Source organism: Lissotriton helveticus, chromosome 6, assembly GCF_964261635.1.
Source record: "Lissotriton helveticus chromosome 6, aLisHel1.1, whole genome shotgun sequence".
Taxonomy (NCBI): domain Eukaryota; kingdom Metazoa; phylum Chordata; class Amphibia; order Caudata; family Salamandridae; genus Lissotriton; species Lissotriton helveticus.
The window spans coordinates 1,888,585,517-1,888,612,098 of NC_136067.1; the positions used below are offsets into that span (position 1 = coordinate 1,888,585,517).

At 44.0% G+C, this 26,582-nt stretch overlaps 1 protein-coding gene across 2 annotated transcripts in view; it reads left to right on the plus strand.

The window, feature by feature from the left end:
- The window catches only part of MIA3 (MIA SH3 domain ER export factor 3), a 353,545-nt gene that overhangs the window by 17,161 nt on the left and 309,802 nt on the right, over positions 1-26,582 (plus strand). For both annotated transcript variants that reach the window (XM_078649820.1, XM_078649821.1), the window contains exon 2: positions 5,164-5,297. In XM_078649820.1, the coding sequence (XP_078505946.1) occupies positions 5,164-5,297 (134 nt within the window). The remainder of the gene's footprint in view (positions 1-5,163; positions 5,298-26,582) is intronic.

Consider the following 26,582-nt stretch of genomic DNA (forward strand, 5'->3'; position numbering starts at 1 on the left):
TGACCTTTACCTGGAAGACGGAGCCAACCTAAACTCAGCAGGTGTTCTAGAAAACCTCAGAAACTTTAGCCTCACCAATACTTAACCGAATACACACACTCTGCCATACCCCTCCTGGACCCAATCTTCACAAACCTTTGACATCACAGTTGACAAGCCATCATCCATCACCTGGACCGATCACGCTGCTGTCAGATTCAACAAGCTGCCGGAAACTATCAAAAGTATCAACAGATAGTTCAACACCTCCATTGACACCCTATCCCCCCTCAAGTGCTGAAAAAAAACCAAGATCCAGACTGTAGGCCCACTGGTACACAGAGGAACTTGAGATGATGATACATCACTGCAAACAACTGGAGTGCAGCTGGAGAATGGGACAAGATATTGTGGAGAAAGAAACCTTCAAAGAAGCCCTGAGATGCTACCACCAACAAATCCAGAACACCTACCACACTACACTCCATCAGCGAAGCACTCACGCCTATCCTCAATGTCTCCATCTCTTTAGCTACCTTCCTGGACACATGGATATACGCCAAAGTCCATCCACTACTCAAGAAACTCTCTGCAGACCCATCTTCACTCACAAACTACAGACTGCTCTCCTTGCTTCCTTTCCTGACTGTAGTCCATAGAAACTCATCAACAGATACCTCACCGACCACCTCTGCAACCGTAAACTCCTCGATGCCACACAGTCTGGCTTCAGAACCAATCACAGTACAGAAACTGCTCTCATCGTCAACACAGATGGCATCCGAATGATCCTGGAAAAATGAGACATGGCACACCTAATCCTCCTGGACCCATCAGCTGCATTCATCGCTGTCTCCCAGCCTATCCTCATCTGACTTCTACACGATATTTGAAATTTAGGGGCCGCTCTCTGTTGCATTTTCTCCTTCCCGACTGGCAGGACTCAAGCATTCAGCCTGCCCAATTACTCTTCAGATGCTCGCTCATCGGTGGAGAACTGCAGGGTTTGTCTATTTGCTTGTGCATACCTCAGCCCTCCAGCCAGAGTCATCTTTGACCATGACATCCTCTCGAATGCTGATGACACACAACTCATACTCTCCCTCTTGGAAAAGACTCTGAAACAATAAATAAGTTCACCACCTGCATGACCAAAGTCACCAACTGGGGTAAGTCCAAATACCTGAAACTCGGCAATGACAAGACAGAAGTTGTGATTTTCAGAAAAAAATCCTTGCTTTGTTCTTCTCCTTGTGACTGGCTGAACTAGGACCCATATCCACTCTAAGTATCAATACCAGGGACCTCATCAGAAACCCAACCTATGGACACACTCTGTACGCCAGAATCAGCAAGCAACTCACTTGAAGACTACAAACTAATAGAACTCGAATCCTCACCCACACCTGCTAAGCACTACACAGCATAAGCCTCACCTACCTTAAGTTTAATTTCCTTTCACAAACCTTCCAGTCACCTCTGATCAGCCAGAGTCCTCCTTGCACACATACCTCGCTTATGAAAAACCAGACTGGGAGGTCGAGCCTTCTACGTTGCTTTTAAAGGGTGGAACGACCCATCACTAAACATCTGAGCCTCCTTCTCCTTGCCTCACGTAGGTGAGGCTAAACTTACATGCTCAGTGCCAGGCTACTCTCCTGGGTGATAGCGCTGTAATACAGTTACTAATAATATAGCATAATATAACAAATCATGCATTAAATAAAGGAAGTGAGTACACCGACAGCGCTTTGCGGCTGCTGGCCCAACATTAAATATACATGCAATAAATAAGTAAATACAGAAAATATGTAAAGCATGATCAGAAGACGTAAATGGGAAGAAAAATAGAGCAAACAGGGGACAGAGAAACAAGAAAGTAAACACATGTACTTTTTTGGGGTGCTAAATGCAAATTAAACCAGTATTGACAAAGATGGTCGGTCTTGTATTTCCAGTGTTGAGAAAACGGTGTAATAAGCTTTTACCAATTCCTGATCGGTTTTGGTAAAATTAAAGAAAGAAATGGAAACATTGCTTTATATTTATTGAAAAAGGCTGCTGCGTTGTGATGTGCATCACAAGTGTTGCTGTGATGTGATGACAGCGCATGTTGTGTCAAGCAACGTGGCATCTTGATAGTATAGTAACAGTTTGTTCCTTGTTTTCAATTCTTGTAACCTGATCCGTTGCCACTATTGGCTTTCCAATGCCGGCAAAGTTTATAAGCCTCTGATGTTGGCAAAGTTAATAGAGTCTACCACCATGTAAAAGGGCAGCATTGGATAGTTTAGTGGGACAACATCACCAAGGACACCATCTGGTGCCTGGCATGCCACTGAGAAGCAAAACACACAAGATGATGGGCGGAATGTTGCACAATGGCAAAACATTCACCCCCAGTCACAGATCTGGGTTTAATCCATCGTTATTTTGCTCACCAAGCCACCCCAGTTCAGAAATGGCCATATGCAAATCAGTCTTGACTCTGTGCCTCATGGGAACAGTCCAGCCCGAACTGCCAAGCCATGTTTTCCCTGGACTGGAATCCAGCATCCTAGGACAAGTTTCTGGCTATCAGCCGTCATCAGCCAGGATAGCTTGACTCCAGTGGCGTAGTGAGGACGGGACCCACGTCTGGGCATACCCTTCCCACATAGGCTGAACCTAGGTCCAGGAGGGTAGGGATAGGATGAGTCATGGGCCAAGAGTGTCTTTGAAGACAAAGGCATGTACTTCCATGTAATATAAAAAAAAGTACATTGGCCGTAGGAGTGTAAGGCTACATCCTAGCCAATTGGAAGTCAGTGCAAGAAAAAAAAGAAATCCCTACTAAAAAGCAGAGCTGAGTTTGCCAAATAAGCTATCTAATGAACAGGGGATGAGTTTATGTGGAATTGTACAGAGTGCTGCCTCAACAGACAGTTGGGAGCTGTCTGTTGTGAGTCCACAAAAAAAAGAGTTCAGTTAAATCATCAGCGGAAGGATACAATCAGAATCGGAAGAGAGTGAGACAGAAATTCTTCTCATCATGACAAACTGAAGAATAGGAAGGAAAGCTATCAAATCAAAAGCATCCACCTGAGATAGACAATAAGCCATGCAATCATGACTACAGGGGTGACCCAAAGTCCGCTCTGTATTGGGAACAATAAGCGTTGCCAACAGACAGCTAAAACTTTTTTTAGCCAAGACCTACAAAAAAAATCATATACCTTCTTCTATTCCTTGTAGCTCCTTGATCATGGTGCCGAGTGCCTCCCCAGCCCTCTACAAGTGTCCTGTCACGCATTCATGCCACTCTTGTAACGCTAATGGACCCCTCCTACAACTTTGCCATATTGTATCTGCTCTGTTCTTTCTCGCCCACATAGAGGCCTGCCCCATGGTCACCTTCTGTTAAGGTGCTGAGCAACTCTTCCCACCCCCCAAAAATCCCTCTCGCTACTCATCACTGTGCCCAGTCCACAGTGCTAGACATTGAGCAGAGAAAGGGTGCACTTGTGTTTGCAAAACCTTCAGCGTTGATGCCTGCCCTGCACTGCCAGTTTTGAATGCTGTGTGTGAGAGAAGCTTGTTGCTGTCAGTATTGTACCTGTGCTGTGGAAGGGAAGCTTGCATTTGTGCTGCAGTCCTTTGTTCGTGAGAAACTTGAACTATTGCTGCCTGTACCAAGTCTGTTTCCGTGAAGGAAGTTTGCTTTGTTGCAGCCTTTATTTGACCCATTGTGTATGTGTGCCTCTGTCTCTGTGCTCGCCCCATCCCTCTTCTGCCTGGCCTCACTGCCAGTGGTGGGACAGACACTCCTGCCACATGTTACAAGGTTTTACACTAGCATTAAAACTCTACGTTAAACTGTAGTGTTTTAATACCACCATAAAAAAAATCCTACGGTTCCACTGAAACTTGAAAAGTGTTCTCTTGCACAGCACAGTTGTGTGGTTGCAGCGATGCCATTGGGCTTTGCAGCTGCTGGATGATCTAATAGAAAACCACAACCACGAAGCCTGCTTCCCTCCCCTAATGGTGCGCATGGTATCGGTGAAAGGCTCTCCGATTCCCTCCAGGATGGTAATACTGTACCTTTAGGGCAGTCTTTATTTAGTAAGCATTACACTGTAGGAGAGGTTGGAGAAAAAGTGGGGTGGCGAGGTCTATCACCTTCAGCCAGCAACATCAGATGCGACTTTGTTGCAGCTGCCCCACACTCTGCTACAGCACCGTCTCTGTTTGTGGAAACATGTATGCCCTGGATATTGAGATCATAACTCTGTGGCTGTGCACAAGTGCATATTTGGCCTGCAGTGCCTGGCTGCCTGACTCCCAATTGGAACTTGAACCAGGCTGCCGGGCACCGATACATTGCTCTAGTCTGTTTTAAATATGGGGAATAAGGTGTTAAAAGAGACCTGCAGATTTTAGGGGCAGAGCCCTAACGCACCAGCCGCCGCTGCCCTCATCTCTGTCCATGTCCCATCCACCCTTTTATGGTGCTTGCCCACAGCCACAGTTCCTGCCTGCATCCCACTTACCTCCAGCCCTGTCCTGGTCCTCAGTTCCCAGGGTTACATCTGAGTTTTGTCACTCCCCTGACAGTGACACCACAACCAGGCAGAGTTTGAGTCTCCCACTGATCCTTGCCCAAGCCTCAACCTTCCTACGGTTAGTTGTAGGGCTCGTGTATGTTGTGGCCTGCTCTCTTGAGGCGTGTGAAGGGAACCTGCAGTGTTGCTGTCTGGGCTTCACTTTTGTTGTTTGAGGGAAGCATGCATTGCTGCCTTCCGTGCGGTGCCTGTGCGGTGTATTTGAGGGAATCATGGCCTTCTGCTGTCCATGGCGTTCACCAGTTTGGTGCGTTAAGCTTGGGCTGCCGTTGCCACGGGTGAACCGGTTCGGTGTGTGAGGGAAGCTTGCATGGATGCTCTCTGCAGAGGGTGTGCGCGTGCACAGGACGCTTACGGACCACCTGCACGCAATGCACCTACTCTGCGCAAGGAAGGAATCTTGCACCACTGCCGACATTCTGGGGAGGTGAGGGTGTGTGTACGCCCAGTGCTGTCCAAACGTCCTAATGGCCTTTTCACTGCTCCTCTCCAACGACTGTTGTACTTATTTTAGTGCTTGCAGCGATTGGCAGTTGTCGTTCCAACACACTAAAGCCTTTTTCTTTTTCTCTTTTTCTAGTGTTGTTGTGCCGCGGTAAAGCAGTAGAAGATTTCACCGGTCCTGACTGCCGTTTTATCAATTTTAAAAAGGGAGAAACGATATATGTATATTATAAATTAACAGGAAGATCAGCAGAGCTGTGGGCTGGGAGCGTAAGTACTTTATACACCCTCTTCATACACACTGGGGTGTGAATTGTAATTTTACAGCATTCCATGATCCTCACAGTAGATGCTTTTTTGGGGGAGGGAGGCACATGTTTCCTTACATGGCAGAGGGTCTTGGAAGGAGCCCTCCCTTGAAGAGGAAGTGGCAGATCTATTTCCTTGCCCTTTCTTCCTTTGGCCTCGCTGGGATGCTAAATGTGGTGGTGATGTTGATGCGGAATATCTTTACTTGCTGGGACCCCAGTGAGACCATCTCATTTTGATCGTAATGTTGGGTTTTCAAGATTCTTTTACAATATTGGTATTCTAGGATTGTTCCTCCACAGGGTGTGTGAGCGAACCCGGGCCGATGTCTTGTCATGTAGTGTGCTGTTGTATTATTCAAACGAACACTCTTTTTAATTATGGATTTGCTTCTATGTTCCGTATTGTGTTTTATTTGATAGATTGTGCCATTCTGGACAATTCTTCATTGATTGTTAAGGATTTTCTTGAACATGCCTTATATAAAAAATATTTAGGTAGCTCTCGATAATCATCTGGAATGTAAGAAACTATTCCTAGGGCATGTTGGAGGCTATGTAGACGGTAAAAGTTAATGTTGGTGTTTTGGTGGCTTTGTGAGTGTGTGTGTGGGGGGGTTGCGGGCTTTGTGATTTTGCTTGGCGCTTTGTGATGATCTGTTGGGATTTTGTGATGGTCTATTGGACTTTTTTGTGACAATCTTTTAGAGCCACTGGGAGCGTTTTTTCGGGGTTTTATGACTTTTTTCCTGGACATTATGAGAGTTTTGTGGTTTGATGTTTTATTAGGAGGCTTAGCAAGGTCCTGTTATGCTGATATGTGTAGGTCTGTTGGGAGACTTTGTTGGGGTCTGTTGGAGTTGTGACTGTCTCGGGTGCTGGAGGGCTTTGTAAAAGTGTCTTTAGGGGGACGGAGTGTGGCTTTGTGAGTAACCTTTGGGGGTGTTGTGATGTGTTGTATTAGGCTTGTGAATGTCTTCTGGTGATTTTGAGGGTCTTTGTGAGAGTGTATTATTTTGGTAAGAACGTTATGAGAGGCTGTTGGGAGTTCAGGGTTTTGTAAGTGTATTGTGTAAGGTAAATGAGGGTTGTTGTCCTGTTATTTCCTTCCTTTAATTGCATGCTTGCACACTTAAAAACACTAAGCCTAAGAGATACCTACATCCTTGGCTTGAAAGCAAAAACCTCGGCCGTGACTGTACGTTTCTACTGTCAATTTGGAAGAGGTTTCAGTCTTTGAGCTTAGATGAAAAAGAGAAACTTTTGGAAGGCACAGACCAGAAGACTCTACCGAGTAGCTAATTAGTTCAGCCTTTGAGAAGAACAATAAATGAAAACTTTAAAATAGACTAACTTACCCATTCTACTCTCTGAATCCCAAACACGCCCTCATTCATAAAATACTAGTAAAAGTGACTGCTGCCTCATCGTGCAAAACAACCACTTTTCCACAGGACTGAGGCACTCCTCTCACATACCCAGGAAGGGCCTCCCCTATGCTGCAAACCTTTTGTATATTTACGCCCTGCCCATGCTACTGACCCGAGTTCCACCAATGGCGTAACGCAACATGATAGGGCCCCCTCGCAGAATATGATGAGGGTCATGGTTCGACAGTATCACACAGATATCCATTGCCTTTGGGCTAAATGGTCCCCCTTGAAGGCTTTGTGCCCCTTGGCGCTTTGTGATGATCTTTTGGGATTTTGTGATGGTCTATTGGACTTTTTTGTGATAGTTTTTTAGAGCCACTGGGAGAGTTTTTCGGGGTTTAATAACTTTTTTTCCTGGACATTTTGAGAGTTTTGTGGTTTGATGTTTTATTAGGAGGCTTAGCAAGGTCCTGTTATGCTGATATGTGTAGGTCTGTTGGGAGACTTTGTTGGGGTCTGTTGGAGTTGTGACTGTCTCGGGTGCTGGAGGGCTTTGTAAAAGTGTCTTTAGGGGGACGGAGTGTGGCTTTGTGAGTAACCTTTGGGGGTGTTGTGATGTGTTGTATTAGGCTTGTGAATGTCTTCTGGTGATTTTGAGGGTCTTTGTGAGAGTGTATTATTTTGGTAAGAACGTTATGAGAGGCTGTTGGGAGTTCAGGGTTTTGTAAGTGTATTGTGTAAGGTAAATGAGGGTTGTTGTCCTGTTATTTCCTTCCTTTAATTGCATGCTTGCACACTTAAAAACACTAAGCCTAAGAGATACCTACATCCTTGGCTTGAAAGCAAAAACCTCGGCCGTGACTGTACGTTTCTACTGTCAATTTGGAAGAGGTTTCAGTCTTTGAGCTTAGATGAAAAAGAGAAACTTTTGGAAGGCACAGACCAGAAGACTCTACCGAGTAGCTAATTAGTTCAGCCTTTGAGAAGAACAATAAATGAAAACTTTAAAATAGACTAACTTACCCATTCTACTCTCTGAATCCCAAACACGCCCTCATTCATAAAATACTAGTAAAAGTGACTGCTGCCTCATCGTGCAAAACAACCACTTTTCCACAGGACTGAGGCACTCCTCTCACATACCCAGGAAGGGCCTCCCCTATGCTGCAAACCTTTTGTATATTTACGCCCTGCCCATGCTACTGACCCGAGTTCCACCAATGGCGTAACGCAACATGATAGGGCCCCCTCGCAGAATATGATGAGGGTCATGGTTCGACAGTATCACACAGATATCCATTGCCTTTGGGCTAAATGGTCCCCCTTGAAGGCTTTGTGCCCCTTGGCGCTTTGTGATGATCTTTTGGGATTTTGTGATGGTCTATTGGACTTTTTTGTGATAGTTTTTTAGAGCCACTGGGAGAGTTTTTCGGGGTTTAATAACTTTTTTTCCTGGACATTTTGAGAGTTTTGTGGTTTGATGTTTTATTAGGAGGCTTAGCAAGGTCCTGTTATGCTGATATGTGTAGGTCTGTTGGGAGACTTTGTTGGGGTCTGTTGGAGTTGTGACTGTCTCGGGTGCTGGAGGGCTTTGTAAAAGTGTCTTTAGGGGGACGGAGTGGGGCTTTGTGAGTAACCTTTGGGGGTGTTGTGATGTGTTTTATTAGGCTTGTGAATGTCTTCTGGTGATTTTGAGGGTCTTTGTGAGAGTGTATTATTTTGGTAAGAACGTTATGAGAGGCTGTTGGGAGTTCAGGGTTTTGTAAGTGTATTGTGTAAGGTAAATGAGGGTTGTTGTCCTGTTATTTCCTTCCTTTAATTGCATGCTTGCACACTTAAAAACACTAAGCCTAAGAGATACCTACATCCTTGGCTTGAAAGCAAAAACCTCGGCCGTGACTGTACGTTTCTACTGTCAATTTGGAAGAGGTTTCAGTCTTTGAGCTTAGATGAAAAAGAGAAACTTTTGGAAGGCACAGACCAGAAGACTCTACCGAGTAGCTAATTAGTTCAGCCTTTGAGAAGAACAATAAATGAAAACTTTAAAATAGACTAACTTACCCATTCTACTCTCTGAATCCCAAACACGCCCTCATTCATAAAATACTAGTAAAAGTGACTGCTGCCTCATCGTGCAAAACAACCACTTTTCCACAGGACTGAGGCACTCCTCTCACATACCCAGGAAGGGCCTCCCCTATGCTGCAAACCTTTTGTATATTTACGCCCTGCCCATGCTACTGACCCGAGTTCCACCAATGGCGTAACGCAACATGATAGGGCCCCCTCGCAGAATATGATGAGGGTCATGGTTCGACAGTATCACACAGATATCCATTGCCTTTGGGCTAAATGGTCCCCCTTGAAGGCTTTGTGCCCCTTGGCGCTTTGTGATGATCTTTTGGGATTTTGTGATGGTCTATTGGACTTTTTTGTGATAGTTTTTTAGAGCCACTGGGAGAGTTTTTCGGGGTTGAATAACTTTTTTTCCTGGACATTTTGAGAGTTTTGTGGTTTGATGTTTTATTAGGAGGCTTAGCAAGGTCCTGTTGTGGAGATATGTGTAGGTCTGTTGGGAGACTTTGTTGGGGTCTGTTGGAGTTGTGACTGTCTCGGGTGCTGGAGGGCTTTGTAAAAGTGTCTTTAGGGGGACGGAGTGTGGCTTTGTGAGTAACCTTTGGGGGTGTTGTGATGTGTTTTATTAGGCTTGTGAATGTCCCTTTGGAGTTCATATGGTCACCTATGCGGATGATACGCAACTGGTGATTGGGCTCATTAAAGTGGAAAGTTGCCCTCCCTGCCTTCGCTTTTGCCTGGAAGAAATTGCAAGATGGCTGAGCGGCTCTTTTCTAAAATTGAATGGGGGAAAGAGTGAAACTATGATCCTGGGTAACCACCCTCCCCATGATTTGATTGAAATCTGGCCTACTTCCATGGGTCCTTTCCCCACTCCTAAGACTCAGTTATAGAGTCTTGATATTTTTGTCCATACCCTAGCAACACTTTATTGGGCTAATAAAGAAAATATTCTAATTGGTCCCAATACATGTTTACCTGATGGAAATAATGTTGCTAGCTTAGAACAAATGTGGGAAAGCGAGACATCAGGGGCCGTATTATGCATTGTGATTGTTTGCGCTCAGTGTACAGGGCAACTGCGAATTAGAGCTGCACCCAGGGCAGCGCATACGTGTGGAAACGCGGAGCAGCTGCTCCGTGTTTTCACAGTGCAGGCGGCTGCACTGCACCTGCACCTGCCTGCAAGGGGATGTCTGGGGGTCCATGGGGCCCCCTTTACCCCCTGCAGAGGATTGCTGTCAGGAGGCGCACTGACAGTGCGCCACCTTTTAAATGGCGCACTGTCCGTGCACCTTCGGAGAGCTTCTTTGCCTCTGTGCCTGCTTCTATAATTTGGCGTGGGCGCAGAGTCAAAGGAATTCCCTAATTTGCATAGGGCACGCCCCTATGCACATGAGGGAACACCCTCTGAAGTTAGCGCTGGTGCTTTAAGTGCACCAGCGCTATCAGTGTTATAGAAGGGGACGCACAAGCGTCTGCGCCCCCTTCTATAATACCAAAATGCCCCTGGGTTGCGCAAAGCGGGCACAAACGTCTGTTGCGCCCCCGGGGCACTTATCGTAATACGGCCTCTTTTTGTATTTGTATAGTTTTCCATAGCACGGACTCTGTTCTGCTGGACATTACATAGTGAGTTACAGTACATGTGTAGATGTAAGGGAGGTTGTGTCCAAGGGGACTCGCAGATCAGCAAAAAAAAGCAACACGTATAATAGACAGATAAATATACAGTAAAAGATGCATAGACTGATATTTGCTTTTTAGGCGCATTGTGTTATGGTGAGTATAAATAGGTATTAGGGCTTTGTATGAATGTGTCTCTAGAGTTGGGGGCAGTGAGAGGTTGCATCGTCTCAGTACATACATGGATAGATCATCGGGAGAAGAGGTTAGGGCAGGGAAGGTATGAGAGATCTGGGCATAATTCATTGGATGTTTGGGTAGAATGTGTTTCTTTAGTTTAGACTGTAATGTAGGGAGGGATTTGGCTAATTTACATTGTTGTGGTCGTAGTTTCATATTTTCGCAGCGCTTGAGAAAGGATGGGAAAGAATGGCACTTTTCCTCAGAGAAGGTGTTTTTAATCACAGAAGAGATTTGGATATAGGTTTTTGTCGCCTCCAAATATTGTCTGTTTGTTTGTTAGGTAGTTAAGAGCCCATTCTTAGATGGATTTGGAAAATGGATGCTATATGCATATTGGTGGTAGTTGATGTTGATGTTAATCATGAGTTTATCATCAGTTGGTTTATTATAAAGATTAAAAAGGAAGTGAGCCAGAATGGAGGCCTGTGGTACTGTACACAGAGATGCCGGATTAGATATGGTATCTTAAGTTGTTGTCATTTGTGAACGTTTGTTGGAAAACAATTTTACCAGCTGAGAATTGTACTCTGAAATGCAACTTTTCTAGAAATTGTACAGAATATTGCGGGCTGCTGTATTAGAGACAGCGGAAAAGTTTACCAGGGTTAGGGGGGGGCTCCTCTTCAACGTTGGGTTATAAGGAATCACTTGCATGCTGTTTCTGTGCTTTTCTTCCTCTCTAAATCCAGATGGATGATAGTTTATCAGGGTGTGGTTGCTTGCGTGCAGATGATTTTCTTATGCAACAGTTTCCAAAAGCTTGCCAATGAACATGAATCCAGAGATGGGTTAGTGGTTCATGTTTCAATTGAGTCAGCTTTTGAGTTTTTCAGGAGTTGATGTGAGGAAGGGGGATAAGGCCTTTTTCAGTGAAACGGATGCATTTATGATGTTGAGCCATTGAGGACTGATGCTTTGTGCTGAGGCTTTAGCAGTGTGGGATGGTAGTTGGGTCTTCCAAGTAGCATGAGGGTTTGGTACAAGAAGCGATGCATTCTAAAGTAACAATGCAATTGGGTTAGAAGGCGGTCCAGTTGATATTTGTAAAGCTTAGGGATTGTACCAGTCTTGCGGTGATTGTCAGAAATGGTTCTAGCTCAAATTCTTCTCTAATCTTTAGTATTTTGAAAGACGGTTGCCTGTGTTGAGGGTGGGATGGCTGAGATTAGGAGATAGTGTTGCATTGAAGATTTCAAATAGTTCTTTTGGTCTCTTATTAAGTTTTATTTTAATTCTATTTTCAATGATGGCCTTTACCTTTATGTTGCCTTTTGTATGTTCTCTTAGACGTTTTGAAGGTTGATTTGGTGGCAGTGGTGCTGCTTCAGACCATTGTCTCCTGAGAGAGCATGAAAGATGGTCCATTCTGTCCGTGATTAAAAACCACTTCTAGTTCTTTTTTTTAATTTTTAAACTTTTTTTTAGTAATGCTCTTCTTCTTTGAAAAAAGGATCAGTAGTTTTTAAAGGTTTTCTGGAGAGTGGGCATTGTAAGGGTTCATAAGTATTGGTATTGATGAGAAGGAGGCTGACACTGAAGTTAAATATGTCAGCAGTATTGGTTTTTGGTGGAAAAGGGGTCAGTTTATTGTTGGTACTGGCTGACTGGAAGGTTTTGGAGGAATGGGATCTGATCGTGGTTAGGCTGGTTGGTAATTATTGAGGCATTCAGTGAAATAAATGTTTGAGTGGATTAAATGTGATCTATGAAATGTCCCTTGCTTTATGTAGGGTTTTGGCACTGGTGTAAAGGACTATTTTTTTCAAGACTGCTTCTAGCATGGATTGCTTGATTGTAGCCTTTGTTCTAGTTTGTTCTTTGTTCATTAACTAACTAATGTTAAGATTTAAAGAATTTAAGAGACTGCATGATTTAGTAGAAGACACACAATTTATGAGGCGAGAAGGCAAAAATATAGAAAGCGGATGACTAGTTCAAAGTCTATGAAAATGAAAGTCTATCACTGAAAACATTAATGGTGAAATGTGATCAATGCATAAGCAATGTAAAACTGAAAATAATACAAAATGTCAGCAATAAAAATACATGGTGAAATACATTACTTTTAAAACCAACAGAATTATAAAAATAGTCAACATGATGAAATAGTTGCTGGAACCCTTTTACCCACTAAATCGTCCCTGTCTGGCGATGTATGCGGAGTGCATGCAATCGGACACAAGGTGATGGTTTGTTCTATTGACGAACTCAATCTCCACAATTTGAATCTACAATGTTAGTAAAAATGTCCTGCAGGACCAACCTGAAACCTGTGAATAGCATGAGTTCCACAGAGCAGGTTCCTCTGTGAGGCTTCCATCAGTGCCTGTTTGAAGTCAGAAAGTCCAGAGTGGCACAAAATCAAAACGCTGGCCACCCCTTGACCGAAGTTGACGAGTCATTTCTTCTAGTTTGGGACTTGGACGATATTATGAAGCTCCAAAATCCATCTTTTTAAATTAAAATAGATGTATGTACTTATGCACACATTTTATCATTTGGAATGCTCTAAATTTACAATTTTAACAATACTCCTTTTAATTACTCAATGTTAATTACTGGAAATTATTGGAAAGTGATCAACACTGTGTAACATTAAATTCGCATTGTGCACTGACAATATCTTTTTATGAGCTAGCCATGAGCAATGCATTGCCGTATAATTTGTATGTACATAGTCTGATGATAATCAAATAAGTTCTAGACCCAGCAGTCGAACTCCGACACAAGTCCTACTGACAACACTCTGAAAGAGCCACATGAGTGTGGGAAAAGATCCTCTGGGTTCCAGTGCACTCAGTTTGTAATAGTCAGGGGGTATCTTTTATCATTGTCTGTTAAGATTTTTTAGGGAGAGCAGTTCATGCAAAATGAGTTTTCCGATCCATAGTTCTTATCTGACACACATTTTGTACATTCCATAATCATACTTAGTTTTAGCTTTGATGTACTTACTGTGTGACTGCATGTACTACACTAATTAATGCATTCCTCAAAAATATAGACTGATAAAGCAGTGGTCTTAGCCCCTAAAGGATGGGCCGGCGCCAGCGTTTAAAGTTATCCACATTGGATAAATATACAAACAACGAAGCTAAATGGGAGCCGCTTAGTGGTTTAAAAAAAAATCTTGGACATATCTAGTCATTGTGGACAACTCTTGGTACCAGTCAAGCCAAAAGAGGTTGTAAAAATTAACAAAGTGGCACTGTGGTTATATGGCGCACAAGCTATTAGTGCATTTTAGTAGATTTATAATCTGTTTATATTTTTTAATTGGATTTGTTTATTTCTAACCTTTTTCAATTCACAGTATGGGTACTTTAGTGTGTACTCCCTTGATCCTTTTTATGGCTTTCATATTATGCCCGGCTTCTTCCACAATCTGATCGATGTTAAATATGATGAATTATTTCATTCTATTATTTTTTTAAACATCTTATTGTGATACTCAACACAAATTTCTGTTTCTCCTCCACTCATTTGAACGTATTCTGTTTGGTCTTATTTACACCTCTGATGTCACTCCCTGCCTGACCAAGCTTCATTAGCATTCGATCACCTCTCAATTTCAGTTTCATTATTTATGTATTGTTGTCAAGTGTTACCACTTTGTTGCTCCTGCCTATCCTGTTGAGCGCCTCAACCCATGCTGACCAAGCGGCAACCTTGGGTCGGCTTCCCTGGGTTTTGTTCCCTGTTCTTGTTATGCTTCCGTTCCTTCCTCGTTTGATTCTTGTTCATTATTAGCTCCTAATTTATGAAGCTGCAGTCCAGTCTCTTTCATCTTTCCTTCTCCATGTCTCTTTAGAACAGCTGGATTGCTCGCCTGTTGAGTTCTGGTTTTGCTCTGCCTTCTTCTATCACCGAGTGCTGTCATTTATGTTGTGAACATATTTACTCATTACTCTTTGACTGCTTTGTACTGAATCTTTTATGTTCAAGCACATTGGTAAATGTTTTGAAGACATGAATTAACATATGCATAGAAAATAAATTATATCTGTCTTTCCCTCTAAAACCTCATAAATATGGACTAATTACTATGGTCTCGATTTATATTTTGGAGCTCAGGCCGTCCTTCAACAGGGCGACAGACTAAATTAATCCATCACCTTGGCACCACCATGTTTGCTTCTAAATCTACCAAACCATTTATGATTGTGGCTTCATATTTACCAGACTGTGTGTTTTTAGTTAAATTCACAGCAGATATGAAGAGAGTCACTTTATCTGAACGGTTTTGTTTTCTCCCCTCAATCCTTTGCTGGTGTCAGCCTTGCTGGACCTCACTATAGGCTGGCCGTGCTCTCCTCCCTGCAGGATTCTTGACGTTGAGGCATCTCTTGCTGTCTTTGAACCTTTGGCATTATTTTTTGAGTGGATTTTCCATGGGCCTCAATCAGAAGAAATCACTTTGTGCCGGCACACTGGCCCTAATCCCCACCCCTGCGGAATTCGCTCAAAGTTCATGTTCATGTGGAAGAAATATATATATTTATTTGGGAAATATTTGCTGCAAAGAGGGCCGAAGATAATCCGATAAATTATCTAATACCCAATCTACTCAATCTTACTTAGTGAGCGGATCCCTACCCTATGGCCTGGGCAAGACTCTAATCCGCATCCAGTTTCTAATGTGATGTGTTGCAATTCCTGGCCGTCCTGGGTCACTAGTGCTAACCTGGGCCATAGGTGCAGTTCTGGCTCAAAGTTTCTCACATCCTTGTATTTCCTGGTCTCTAGTGACCTTCCTCCTCTTGTCTGTCTTCCTACCCCTTTGAAACTTTAGACATCAAACCCCAGCAACAAGTTCTGCAAAAGTGTTTCAAAGTTCATAAAGTTAATAAATAATTTGTACCCTCAAGGTAAGATAGTCTGGGGCCAAAGGCATAGCTTCTTTTTGATGGGGAACCCTTAATATAGGGAGGAGTCTGGAAGAATAGTTTGGGGCCTGGTCATCTTACACCCATCTTCACCCATGCTGATTCCTTAGGCCCACATGATAATGTTAAATCCATTCATCATGTTTGAAGTCCTTTGCCTAGTGTGATGTCTTAAAATTAATGCAAACCATTCACTTTCTGGTGTGCACTGTCAATGCTGAAACTTTTTCAAGGCTTAACTGGTCTTCAGATATTGTCTGTCCCCTGTTTCCGTGAACACTTTGCTCACCTTTGGTCAAGGGTATCCATCATAAGTTAAAGGGGGTCAGCTTCATGCCAGATTTTTTAGGCTATCCACCAAAGATATATTTGCACACAAAGACTTTAAAGGGAGCATCTTTATATAGTCTATAGTTATCCTGCAGACCTACCGTTTCTGGACCTATGTCGAACACCCTTAATTTCAGAACATTGAAGTAATGAGTTGACAGACGGAGTCCATGGTCTGGGGTACGCTTTAAAAATGTGTAGTACTAGAAGAGAAGCTTTAAAAACTTAAAACTTCAGTAACATTTGTAAGCGCCTCATGTAAATTGTTTTTACACAGTGCTTTCTTGAAGTGTTGTACAGTGTTTACACATTTCATATAATAATACTTTTGACCCAAGGATTATTCAGCCTCACTTATCATCGAGGAAATGGAGTAAACCTGGAGTCAGGCGCTATATTTCACCTTTCAGGAACCTACTTCTGTGATGATGAAGAGCAAATTTTTAATCGCATGAGGTGAAATAATTTACCTTCCCACCATAGTAGAAGAAAACTGAATTTATTTATCAATCCCTACAAAAAAGATTCTCTTTAAAAACTTTAACATTTGTCTTCCCAATTCTTAAAAGTTGCATGCCCTAGAGTTCTTACAATAGTAAACTAGCTGTCTCCCAAATGCTGTTACAAGATGTGTCATTTAAGATACAAGAAATGGGACATCCATAGGTACAGAATAAACCTAACAAGAAAGTAAAAGACTGTGCAACACCTATGTGCTCTCCCGAGCTGATGGTTTAAGAAGATGGGTGTGCAAGGGCAGACTGGTTTCAGCATGGTTGCATTTTTCTTTTATACTGATGTGTGCTTTTCAGGTTTGGCATTAACCTCGATCTTTTGATTTTACTAAAATGGTAGTTTAGTAAAAAAAAAAAATATATATATATAATTCAGCAAACTCAATTATCCTCTTCCCTCCCGTGATCTGCTTAATATAGGCAGGTTCATTGCTGGTGTGCCGATGGCGTGCTAAAAGCAAGCCCATCTGCGCCTGGACCGCACCTAGCGCCAGGAACACTGGTCCTTCCTTGACCAACTGCTACCCTGCCGTGTTGCTTTGCTGTTCAACCCCAGCTGCTGTTCGCCTCTCTGTTGCACCATACAACACAGAGGGAGCTTTCTCATGTACCTCCTGCAAGATCTCATGTACTCTACAGTCCCACACAACACGCCCACAGGTCAAGCACATTCAACATAGCACGCCACACTCATATGTGTGCTCCTCAACACCCAACACCCAATCACTCCCCAAACCCAAAACGGAAATATGGGACCTGCTGCGTGACCACGCTCTGGACCTGCTCTTCTTCACGTAAACATGGCTAGGCCTGTCTGCTGTACCAAAAAGTTCCACAGCCAACCCCGAAAGCTATAGGACCGTAAGAACAAGTCCAGCAGCACAGTCACCATTATTTTCAAGGACACGATCAGCTGCGCCACCTACACGAACTGAAACATGGAGCACCTCACGTTCAAGCTACGCATCTCTGCAAACTTCTTCCCGGGTGCAACCCTCATACACAGACGACCAGGACCCCTGCAATAATTTTGCTAGTGACTTCACAGACTTTATTGCACCCCTCACCATCGCCTTCAGCACTTTCATCATCCTTTCAACTAGACGTCTTCACCAACCGTACAGCACTTCTGGAAAAGCTTGGAAACCTCTGCCTCACCCAACACGTTATCAGACCTACCCACCCCATTGGACACCAGCTGAACTCCATGTTCTCCTTCATCAACAACATCACAGTCGACAAGCCTACCCCCATTACCTGGACAGACAACGCCCTCATCTGCTTCAATATACCTATCCCGCAAAGCCTCTGGCCTACCACCACTAAACACGCCGGCCTCAGCTGGAAAACACTCTGGTCCGACCACACCAAGAGCTTTCCAGAACCCATCAAAAACTGGAACATATAGGAACTCAGGATGACAAAATGTCACTGCAAGCAATTAGCATGCCAATGGAGAACAAGCTGAGACACCAAGGACACATATGTCTTAAAATCTGCCCTAAGATGCTACCACCAGTAGATCCAGAACACCAAGTGCACAGCTGTTGCAGACCGTTTCAACGACAACGCAAACAGCAGCAAGGAAATCTTCACCATCATCAAAGAGTTCACCACACCTCTAGCTGCCATCACCCCATCTCAAGGACTTTGCAACATGCTCTCTTAATTCTACTGTAATAAAATCACCTCCAAATGCAGCAACTTCCACCCTCAACCAGACCTCGTCACCCTAGTAACTCTCCAACCCGCCAAGTACGAAGAACGAACCCTTACCTCATGGACCTCCTTTCCCACTTATGAAACTACTTTTACTATGCACACCATCCTCTCAGTGGCCCCATTGGACCAATTGCCCCCACCACGTTTTCACCAAAGGACTCAGACTGATAAGTGAAGTACTAGCACCAATCCTCAATGCCTCCATTGACTCTGACACTTTCCCGGACATCTGTAAACACACCACCATCGCGCCCCAGCTCCAGAAGTCATCTGCAGACCCTGCCACGCTCACCAACTACCAACTTGAGCGTTAAGACTGGCTTAGGGGAGCCTATCCTGCTTCCCGTTCGAACAGGAGCTAGGAAGAGGATGGAAGAGAGGTGGCGGGTAAGTGATCTTTTTTTTTTCTTCTCCCCCCCCCCTTCACCTTCACCTTCACCCACACACCACTCCCATCCCCCCTCTCCACTACTGCTTCGTGGAGCAGCCACGACTGAAAAAGATGTATGGGAACTATGATCCTAAGTGCAATGGGGGTGGAGTTAGTAAGCGCAGAGGTGGGTTCAAAGGAGTGGCTAAAAAGAACAAGATATTCTGTAACTATTTTGTAGGTTTCAACTTTAGATAACTGTATATAAAGGAACACACACACCTTACTTAAAAATACAGGTGAGAAAAGCACTTTTTTTACGTTATGAAACCGCTGTTGGTTAATGCGATCTTTGCAGATGTCTGTGTGTGTAACCAGAGAACACATAATTGAATCCTTGTTGCTGTAGTGGGAAATAGTGACTTCTGTATTTTCTGTGTTAGAAGGTCGCAGTTTGTCACCGAAAGCACTGTAAATATGTAAATCAATATTTTAACTTGCATTACACGCAGTATAAGATAGGTTGCCACCAAAAAGAGCAAAAATATTTTGGTTGGTTTGAAAAAAAAAAATAGTGTTTTAAAGAAGGCGTTTTTCTTCTGTATCGGTCTGCCCCTTCACAGCACAGGCAAATACCTCCCTTCCCTTTCAGCTAAGGCATCTCAACTGTCAGAATTAACTGCCCAGGACAGTTTTTTTTTTTTTAATTTTTCACAAAAAGTAGGGAACTGTATTTGTTAAATTATATTACGGGCACGTCTTTCCCCACAGATGACACCCACGTGACCTCTGCATATGATATGCTTACTTGCATGGCTTTCACCAGCCCTCTTCGTTCATTTTTGCCTTTTGCATCCACATTTTTTCTGCCCACTACAGTTTACAGCAGGGAGCAATAGGCCAGCCCACTGCAACCATTGGGAGCTTCACTGCGAGTGACGGCATTCTGCTCTTTCACAAGGATAACACTTGCACACAAAGTAGCAATACATGCTTTTTGACAGTAAAAAAATATTTTTGCTTTTAGCCCAAAATTTTTTTTATACTCGTTAGGGCCCACAAGCAGCCCCAGAATTTTTTTCTAAAACCATGTCAAAATGAAACCAGCATTGACAAAGCTAAAAGCATGGCAGCCAAAGACATGCCAGTGTTTGTTAGTTCTGGCTTTATCCCCTTCGCTGCGGTGGTTATTCCCTCGCTGTGCTGGGGGGGAGGGGGGCGCGCACAGCGCCCGCATGCTCATGACGAGCTCAGCTTGTCATGAGCTTCGGCGCTCCGGTGCTCATGACGAGCTGAGCTCGTCACAGGTGCATTGGCTCCCGTGGAACGCTCAGCACAGCGGGGGAATTCTCCCCACACCTGAGCGTTCCACGGCTCATGACGAGCTGAGCTCGTCATGAGCACCGAAGGTGTTATTTTATTCAAGACCTTTGACTTTACTAGAAGTATATGTATCACATACCTGCATACGGGTTCTTTAAACAGGCCTTTTTCATCAAATAATCTATTACTGCGTCATTGACATACTTCTTTCGTCCACTACAGCATAACACATGGGTCAGTCTGCTATCGCCATTGGTTAACGTCACTGTGAGTGATGGCATTCTGCTCTTTCAAGCGGATCATATTTGCATGCAAAGTAGTACCCTCAGGTTTCATAATCTACTATGGCAATGCATTCTTCTTGACCGTAAACAAATATTTTTACTTCTAGCCATTTTTTTATTTTTTATTTGGTGAGGGCCCACCAGCAGCTCCAGAACTAAAATTTTCTAAAACCATGTCAAGATAAAAAGAAAATTGACAATGGCGAAAGCATGGCAGCCAAAGTCGAAAATATTGCCAGTGTTTTAGTTCTGGCATTATCCAAGACCTTTGCTTTTACTAAAATTATATGTATAATATACTTGCCTATTTGGCCTTTGAGCCAGCCCTCTTCACCCATTGATCTCTTACTGCAGCCTTCACTTTTCTTTCGTCCACTACAGTATAAAGAATGGGGCAGTTGGTGAGCCCGCTTTCGTTCCCTTAAGTGTCAGGGACTACTTTGACAAAGTGTGCTTTTTGACTCCAAAAAATAGTTTTGCTTTTAGGCATTTTTTGGGATTGATTATGGCCTGGCAGTTTCCCCAGCTGTAAATTTTTTCGTAACCTTTGACAAAACAAGCACTGATAAAGCCAGAAGGCCCACATCCAACACCAAACTTGTTGGCTTTGCTAGTGCTTGTTTTTTTGCGTTTCCATTCTTTCTTACTGGCCAGTTGGGTGAAGGTGAGCCCTCAGTGCTAATATCTGCTAATAAACCAATATAGTCCTATAAACATAGCAGCAGGCGTACCACGAGCCGATGCCTCACCAACGCCATGGGCTTTGTCCGGGGCTCTTGTAGCCAGTGCTGTGAAGCAAAGCCCTTTTAAAGCACAATTTCAATCTCTTCAGGGTTGACAAAATAAGAGCCCCAGACAGTCGGCGGCCTAGTGAATTTGTTCAGATAGATTAAAAAAAAAGAAAAAGACAGAAGTTTCTTTTGAGAATGTCTTTCATTTGGTGTACCCTTAAGGGAGGTGCATTGATGACACACCTTGGTTGCTGCGAGCGGCGAAGGGTTTCTATTTATAAGCATTGCGCTCTCCCATGTGACCCAGGTTAACTCAATCCAGTTGCTCTCGGGGTTAGAACACGTTCTTTGATCCGACCCGAGCAGAGAAGGAAGTGGGTAGGCCCTTAAAACACCACTCAGTGTCTAAGAAAGTATGCCACAATACTACAGACTGTAAATGCATGAATCACTTTCATATCCCTGCTTCAGCCAGAGCATCAGTTCTAGTGCTCCACGTGCCTGTTAGAGATTAAGGCTGATGGAGCGAGCATGGCCCGGTGATTCTGATGCAGAGAGGATGGCCCGGTGATTCTGATGCAGAGAGGATGGCCCGGTGATGCTGATGCAGAGAGGATGGCCCGGTGATGCTGATGCAGAGAGGATGGCCCGGTGATGCTGATGCAGAGAGGATGGCCCGGTGATGCTGATGCAGAGAGGATGGCCCCTGATGCTGATGCAGGGAGGATGGCCCGGTGATGCTGATGCAGAGAGGATGGCCCGGTGATGCTGATGCAGAGAGGATGGCCCGGTGATGCTGATGCAGAGAGGATGGCCCGGTGATGCTGATGCAGAGAGGATGGCCCGGTGATGCTGATGCAGAGAGGATGGCCCGGTGATGCTGATGCAGAGAGGATGGCCCGGTGATGCTGATGCAGAGAGGATGGCCCGGTGATGCTGATGCAGAGAGGATGGCCCGGTGATGCTGATGTAGAGAGGATGGCCCGGTGATGCTGATGCAGAGAGGATGGCCCGGTGATGCTGATGCAGAGAGGATGGCCCGGTGATGCTGATGCAGAGAGGATGGCCCGGTGATGCTGATGCAGAGAGGATGGCCCGGTGATGCTGATGCAGCGTGGATTGCCTGGTGATGCTGATGCAGGGTGGATGGCCCGATGATGCTGATGCAGGGTGGATGGCCCGATGATGCTGATGCAGAGTGGATGGCCCGGTAATGTTAATGCAGAGAGCATGGCCCGGATGTCCTGGAGATGGGGCACTAGGTTACTGTTCTGTCTCCGTGTATCCGTGGAGTGATTTGAATGTCTTCCGCAACATCCCTGCTGTTTGGGGAACAGTACAAAATAAGCTTGATTTTTAGGTCTCGCCTAGCGACGCAGCACATGAGCTGCTCGCCTTGGCGAGATCTATTGTCGTCGACTTGGTTGCCGAAGGGGGACAGGAGATGTGCACTTGCCCAGACAGCCTATGTGCACACTCACAGTGTGTCTTCTCTGGCGATGTCAGCTTGAACCCGGACAACGCTCACGGCATGTCGCGCTTTCGATTTCCCTCTTGCTCGCTTCCTCCCTGTCTCCATCAGGCCCATGGCTCGCTTTCACTTTCCCTCCCTGCCGCCTTTCAGCACAAGATGTGCACACGTTTGCTGTGCCGGCACGGCGCTTCGGCGCTCCTTCACTTTCTTTACGGCGTTTTAGCAGTGGGTGTAGGTCTGGCGGCCTAGTTTCTAGTCTGCCCCTGAAACAAGCCGCTGCCGCTCAAGTGAAGATGGCAGACGGGGAGGTGGAGGGTCCGTAGAGGAACGGGGAGGACCCGCTGGTGCCCATGGGAGGAATGAGTGGCGGGGGCCCTCGCGTAGTCCGCATCCTAAAGTCGGACTCTGGTTGCGGCTTAAATGTGCACGGGCAGGTGAGCGAGGGCGGCCAGCTGCGGCGCATTGGAGGAGAGTTGTATGTGCCGCTCCAGCACGTTAGTGCCGTTCTGCCAGGGGGTGCTACCGACCGTGCCGGTATCCCACGAGGGGACCAGATCCTGGAGGTGTACCAGAGAGACCACAGGTCTGTAATTTGTTTTGCTTCCTATGATTTTGATACATTTACACTACTTCAGGTTGCTAGGCCACGGCTGAGAGTATCTGAGGCATAATAAAGGGTTTTGTTTTTTTGAAATTTAGCTGGTTTGGTTAACCACTGTAAGAACTTTGTGTGTTTGATTTGGGGGTGGGGAGGGCAGTGTCCAATCATTCGTCGTTGCAGTGGAGTGATTTAGATTGGTTACCAGGAACCGGACAGTGTATGGGAGGCAGTAGTCTTCAGGTCTTGAAATATCTATAAGCAGCATTGAAAGCACTCCATAAATACTAATACGATACTGTATTCTATTTAGCACTGAAGGTGTGCATGCCTGCAAATGATTTTGTGGTAGATCTGTTGGGTTTAAGTCAGTTGCAAGGAAGTAAGGGTGTGATCTACCCAAGATAAGGTATAGATGTGTAGTAAGCATTGAGATCGGTCAACGTTGGCAAATAAAGGTCAAAATGGTGCCCTGATATTGTGTGTAGGATTGAGAATTAATTTCTATCCAAGACAAGTCATTGAACACTTTAGAAAAAGTGCTTGTATACATTGGACAACATTACTGCACACTTTAACAATTTTAAGGATCAGTAGATTCTCACGGTATGTAGATTGAATTGAATTTTATGAGTATTTGGAGGGGGGAAGCTTTGGAGTAACCGTGCCCATTTGGGTGGTAGCACAAAATAATGGTGGTACCGTGGTTGCGTATAAGAAAACGCTTGGTGAGGCAATGGGACATGGAAGCCACAAGTAGCAAGGGCTTCCCTTTGCTAATGTGGGCTGAGGGACTACACAATCTTCAGAGACATGCACTTGGGCGTTATGTTTGGTAACTAATTAAAACGAGCATTTGCAATGCAATAGGTCTCGCATTGTAAGTGACAATGCCTATTTTTTTATTTTTATAAATAAAAAGGCATTCTCATTTACAATGCCAATAGCTGAAACTCGCGTAAATGCGAGACCTATTGCATTGCAAATGCTTGTTTTTGGTTTGGGGGGGGGGATTTTGGTTTACAATGATTAATCTGTTCTGTCTTTTCTCTGGTGGTAATCCTTTAGGACTGATTACATGCAGACAAGCAGTAGCTTATCACAGGGCCGTTTTTACAGTCCGTGCTGATGTCAGCTAGAAACAAAATATGTCTAACACCTCCGACTCTCTGGTGGTGGACATTCAGTGGACAGGGCCTGGCTGTCTCCAGCCCAAGAGGCAGACTGCATGAACCTAGCTCCATGGCTGAGCAATCACCCAGACGCCTGCACGTCAAAAGTTCGAGTTCTCTCAGGTTTCATTTACCCTTCAGTGCTTCCAATGACGTTAAAAGGAGCTCCATTGAGTTGTGACGCCGAGATACTATGTGAGCGACATGAAAACGTGCATTACTATAGCGGACACAAATTTTCGGGAATTATAATATATCTGGATTTTAACAACGAGACCCCCCGAGGAGGTTAGACCTCGAGTGGAGGTTTCTTCAATATTAAATAGGAATCACTAACGAATGAGGGTCAGGAGCGAGAGGCCCATACAAAGCATCAAATATAGGAATTTGTTATTGAGAATACCAGCCTTTAAGATATTGAATCTAAAACATAGTAAGATTGCCCTGACGAAGGCTTTTGGCTGTAAAGCCAGACGAAACACGTGTTGGCAAGGATCAGTTGGCTATTTGTGTATCAAGACAATTGGATGATTTGTACCCAGTGACTGGATCTATCTTGAAAAAAATAAAGACACAGAAAACAACATAACTTTGGCTATTATTGATTGGACTTTTTATATTCTCTAGAGTTGCTCAGGTTGAGAGTTGTTGTGTAAAACTTGTTGGCATACTTTGTATACCTATTGTTACAACCAATGGCAGGAGTTGTATCTCCACCTTAGAGCATATGCTAGATTGACTTATAAGAATATAGATTTTGATGTACACTATTTTTGCGCTGCGTTCCACACTGCCATAACATTGTATTTAGTGTGCATTAATGAAAGTATGGTTATTGATAATGATAAGAAATGATATTCTGTGGTGCTTCCTGTCCTTTTTAAAGTGCCATTAATTTATCATTTTTTATATCTCTTTTGTGTGCAGTACATGGATGACCATGTGAGAAATTAAAAGCATCAATCCACTGTCTGCCAACCTCACACCAGTAAATGCTCGAGAAGCCTGCTTAAAATGTGCCAAGGCTGCAGTGTGCAAGGGCTGAGCCTCTTTATCCCCTATGTATTGCACCACAGCATCCATCTGCAGGGTCTGTTTCCATGCTAAGTGCTTCTTTGTGCCTGTCTGTAGACTGCACACACGTCCTGTTACCTACTATGCCTCACTCGCAGCTCCTGGTCCAGTCGATGATTCATGTTCCTGTCCCTCACCCCGCTTCACACATGAGGTCTGGATCTGGGCCTCTAAAGGGGCAGAGTTAGCAATTCCTGAGATCTTGCTGAACACAGGCAACCAGTAACAGAGCACATTATCGACCATCAGGTTACCTGCAAGGCACATTCTCAAATTCAAAACTTAAATTTTTGAATACTGCAGTGTGATTATCACTCTAACAAAAATGTGTCGTATCACACGTGTGCAACGCACAGTAAAGCGGAAGCGCTTGACAAACAATCAGTTCAGTTCAGTAAATCTTTATTTCGAAGAATAAAAATTCCTCATAAAAGCACATTACATTATAAAATGTCATTAAATATCATTACATATCATTCCTGAACCTTTGATAAAAACAACTTTAAAAAGGAGAGGGTATAATACATGAAGCGAGTTTGATTATTTACAAAACAAATTAATTTCTTGTATTCCTCAATCTTACTGCTACTTTTAAAAAACTTAAAATGGCACATAGAGTATGGGTATCACTAGCTTTCTGTAGGAACAACAGTGCAGTTTTTGCATGGTGGAATTTCTGATTTCTGAGAATGTCTACCAAAAACATACGTCTGGGGTTTCTATAAAATGGACATAAAAGTACAAAATGAAGGGTGTCCTGCGGAGACCTATTGTCGCAGCTACAGGCATCCTTCTGCTCAATAGTTACAGTAAAACCAGCAGGATAAGCTAAAATGTTTGGTAACCCATTGAGCCAAACAATCAACTATGTACTGTGGGGGAAATTCCAATTCAAAAGTTATTTATTGGATGAACTTGAGGTCTATGGGTTTTTGGACATTGGGATAAATGTCAGCTTGAAAGACAATGAAAGTCTACTGTTCAAATAAAAATCCCAAATCAAAGCCCCTGACACCATTAGACATTAGAGGGATTTGCAATGAACTGAAGGTTTCCCTGTAATAGGCCAGGAGAATTCTAAAGGCCATAGTTTTCACGTGAAATTCCCAGCAGAGTTTGTGGTAAACGCCACAAGCCACAAACCGCAGGCCCGTCCTTATCTTTACTTGTTGATGATAGCCAGCCTTCATTCTGAAGCGCTGTTGAATGCGTCTACCCTTACCTTGAATTGGTTCCACTTAAACAATGTATGTCCAGTTGGATCTCACGCAGAAAGTGGGATTTGAAATTTTTGAAATTTAAAATTCCTTAAATTTGAGTGTCATTGTGTTGCCTCTCATCCTGTTGTTAAATTATTATTACTTGATTTATGGCCTTGTGGCGGCTGGCCATTTGAGGTGGGCAATATTTTTTTTTGGGTAATTTGTATGTGAGTATATTGGGTGGTGCA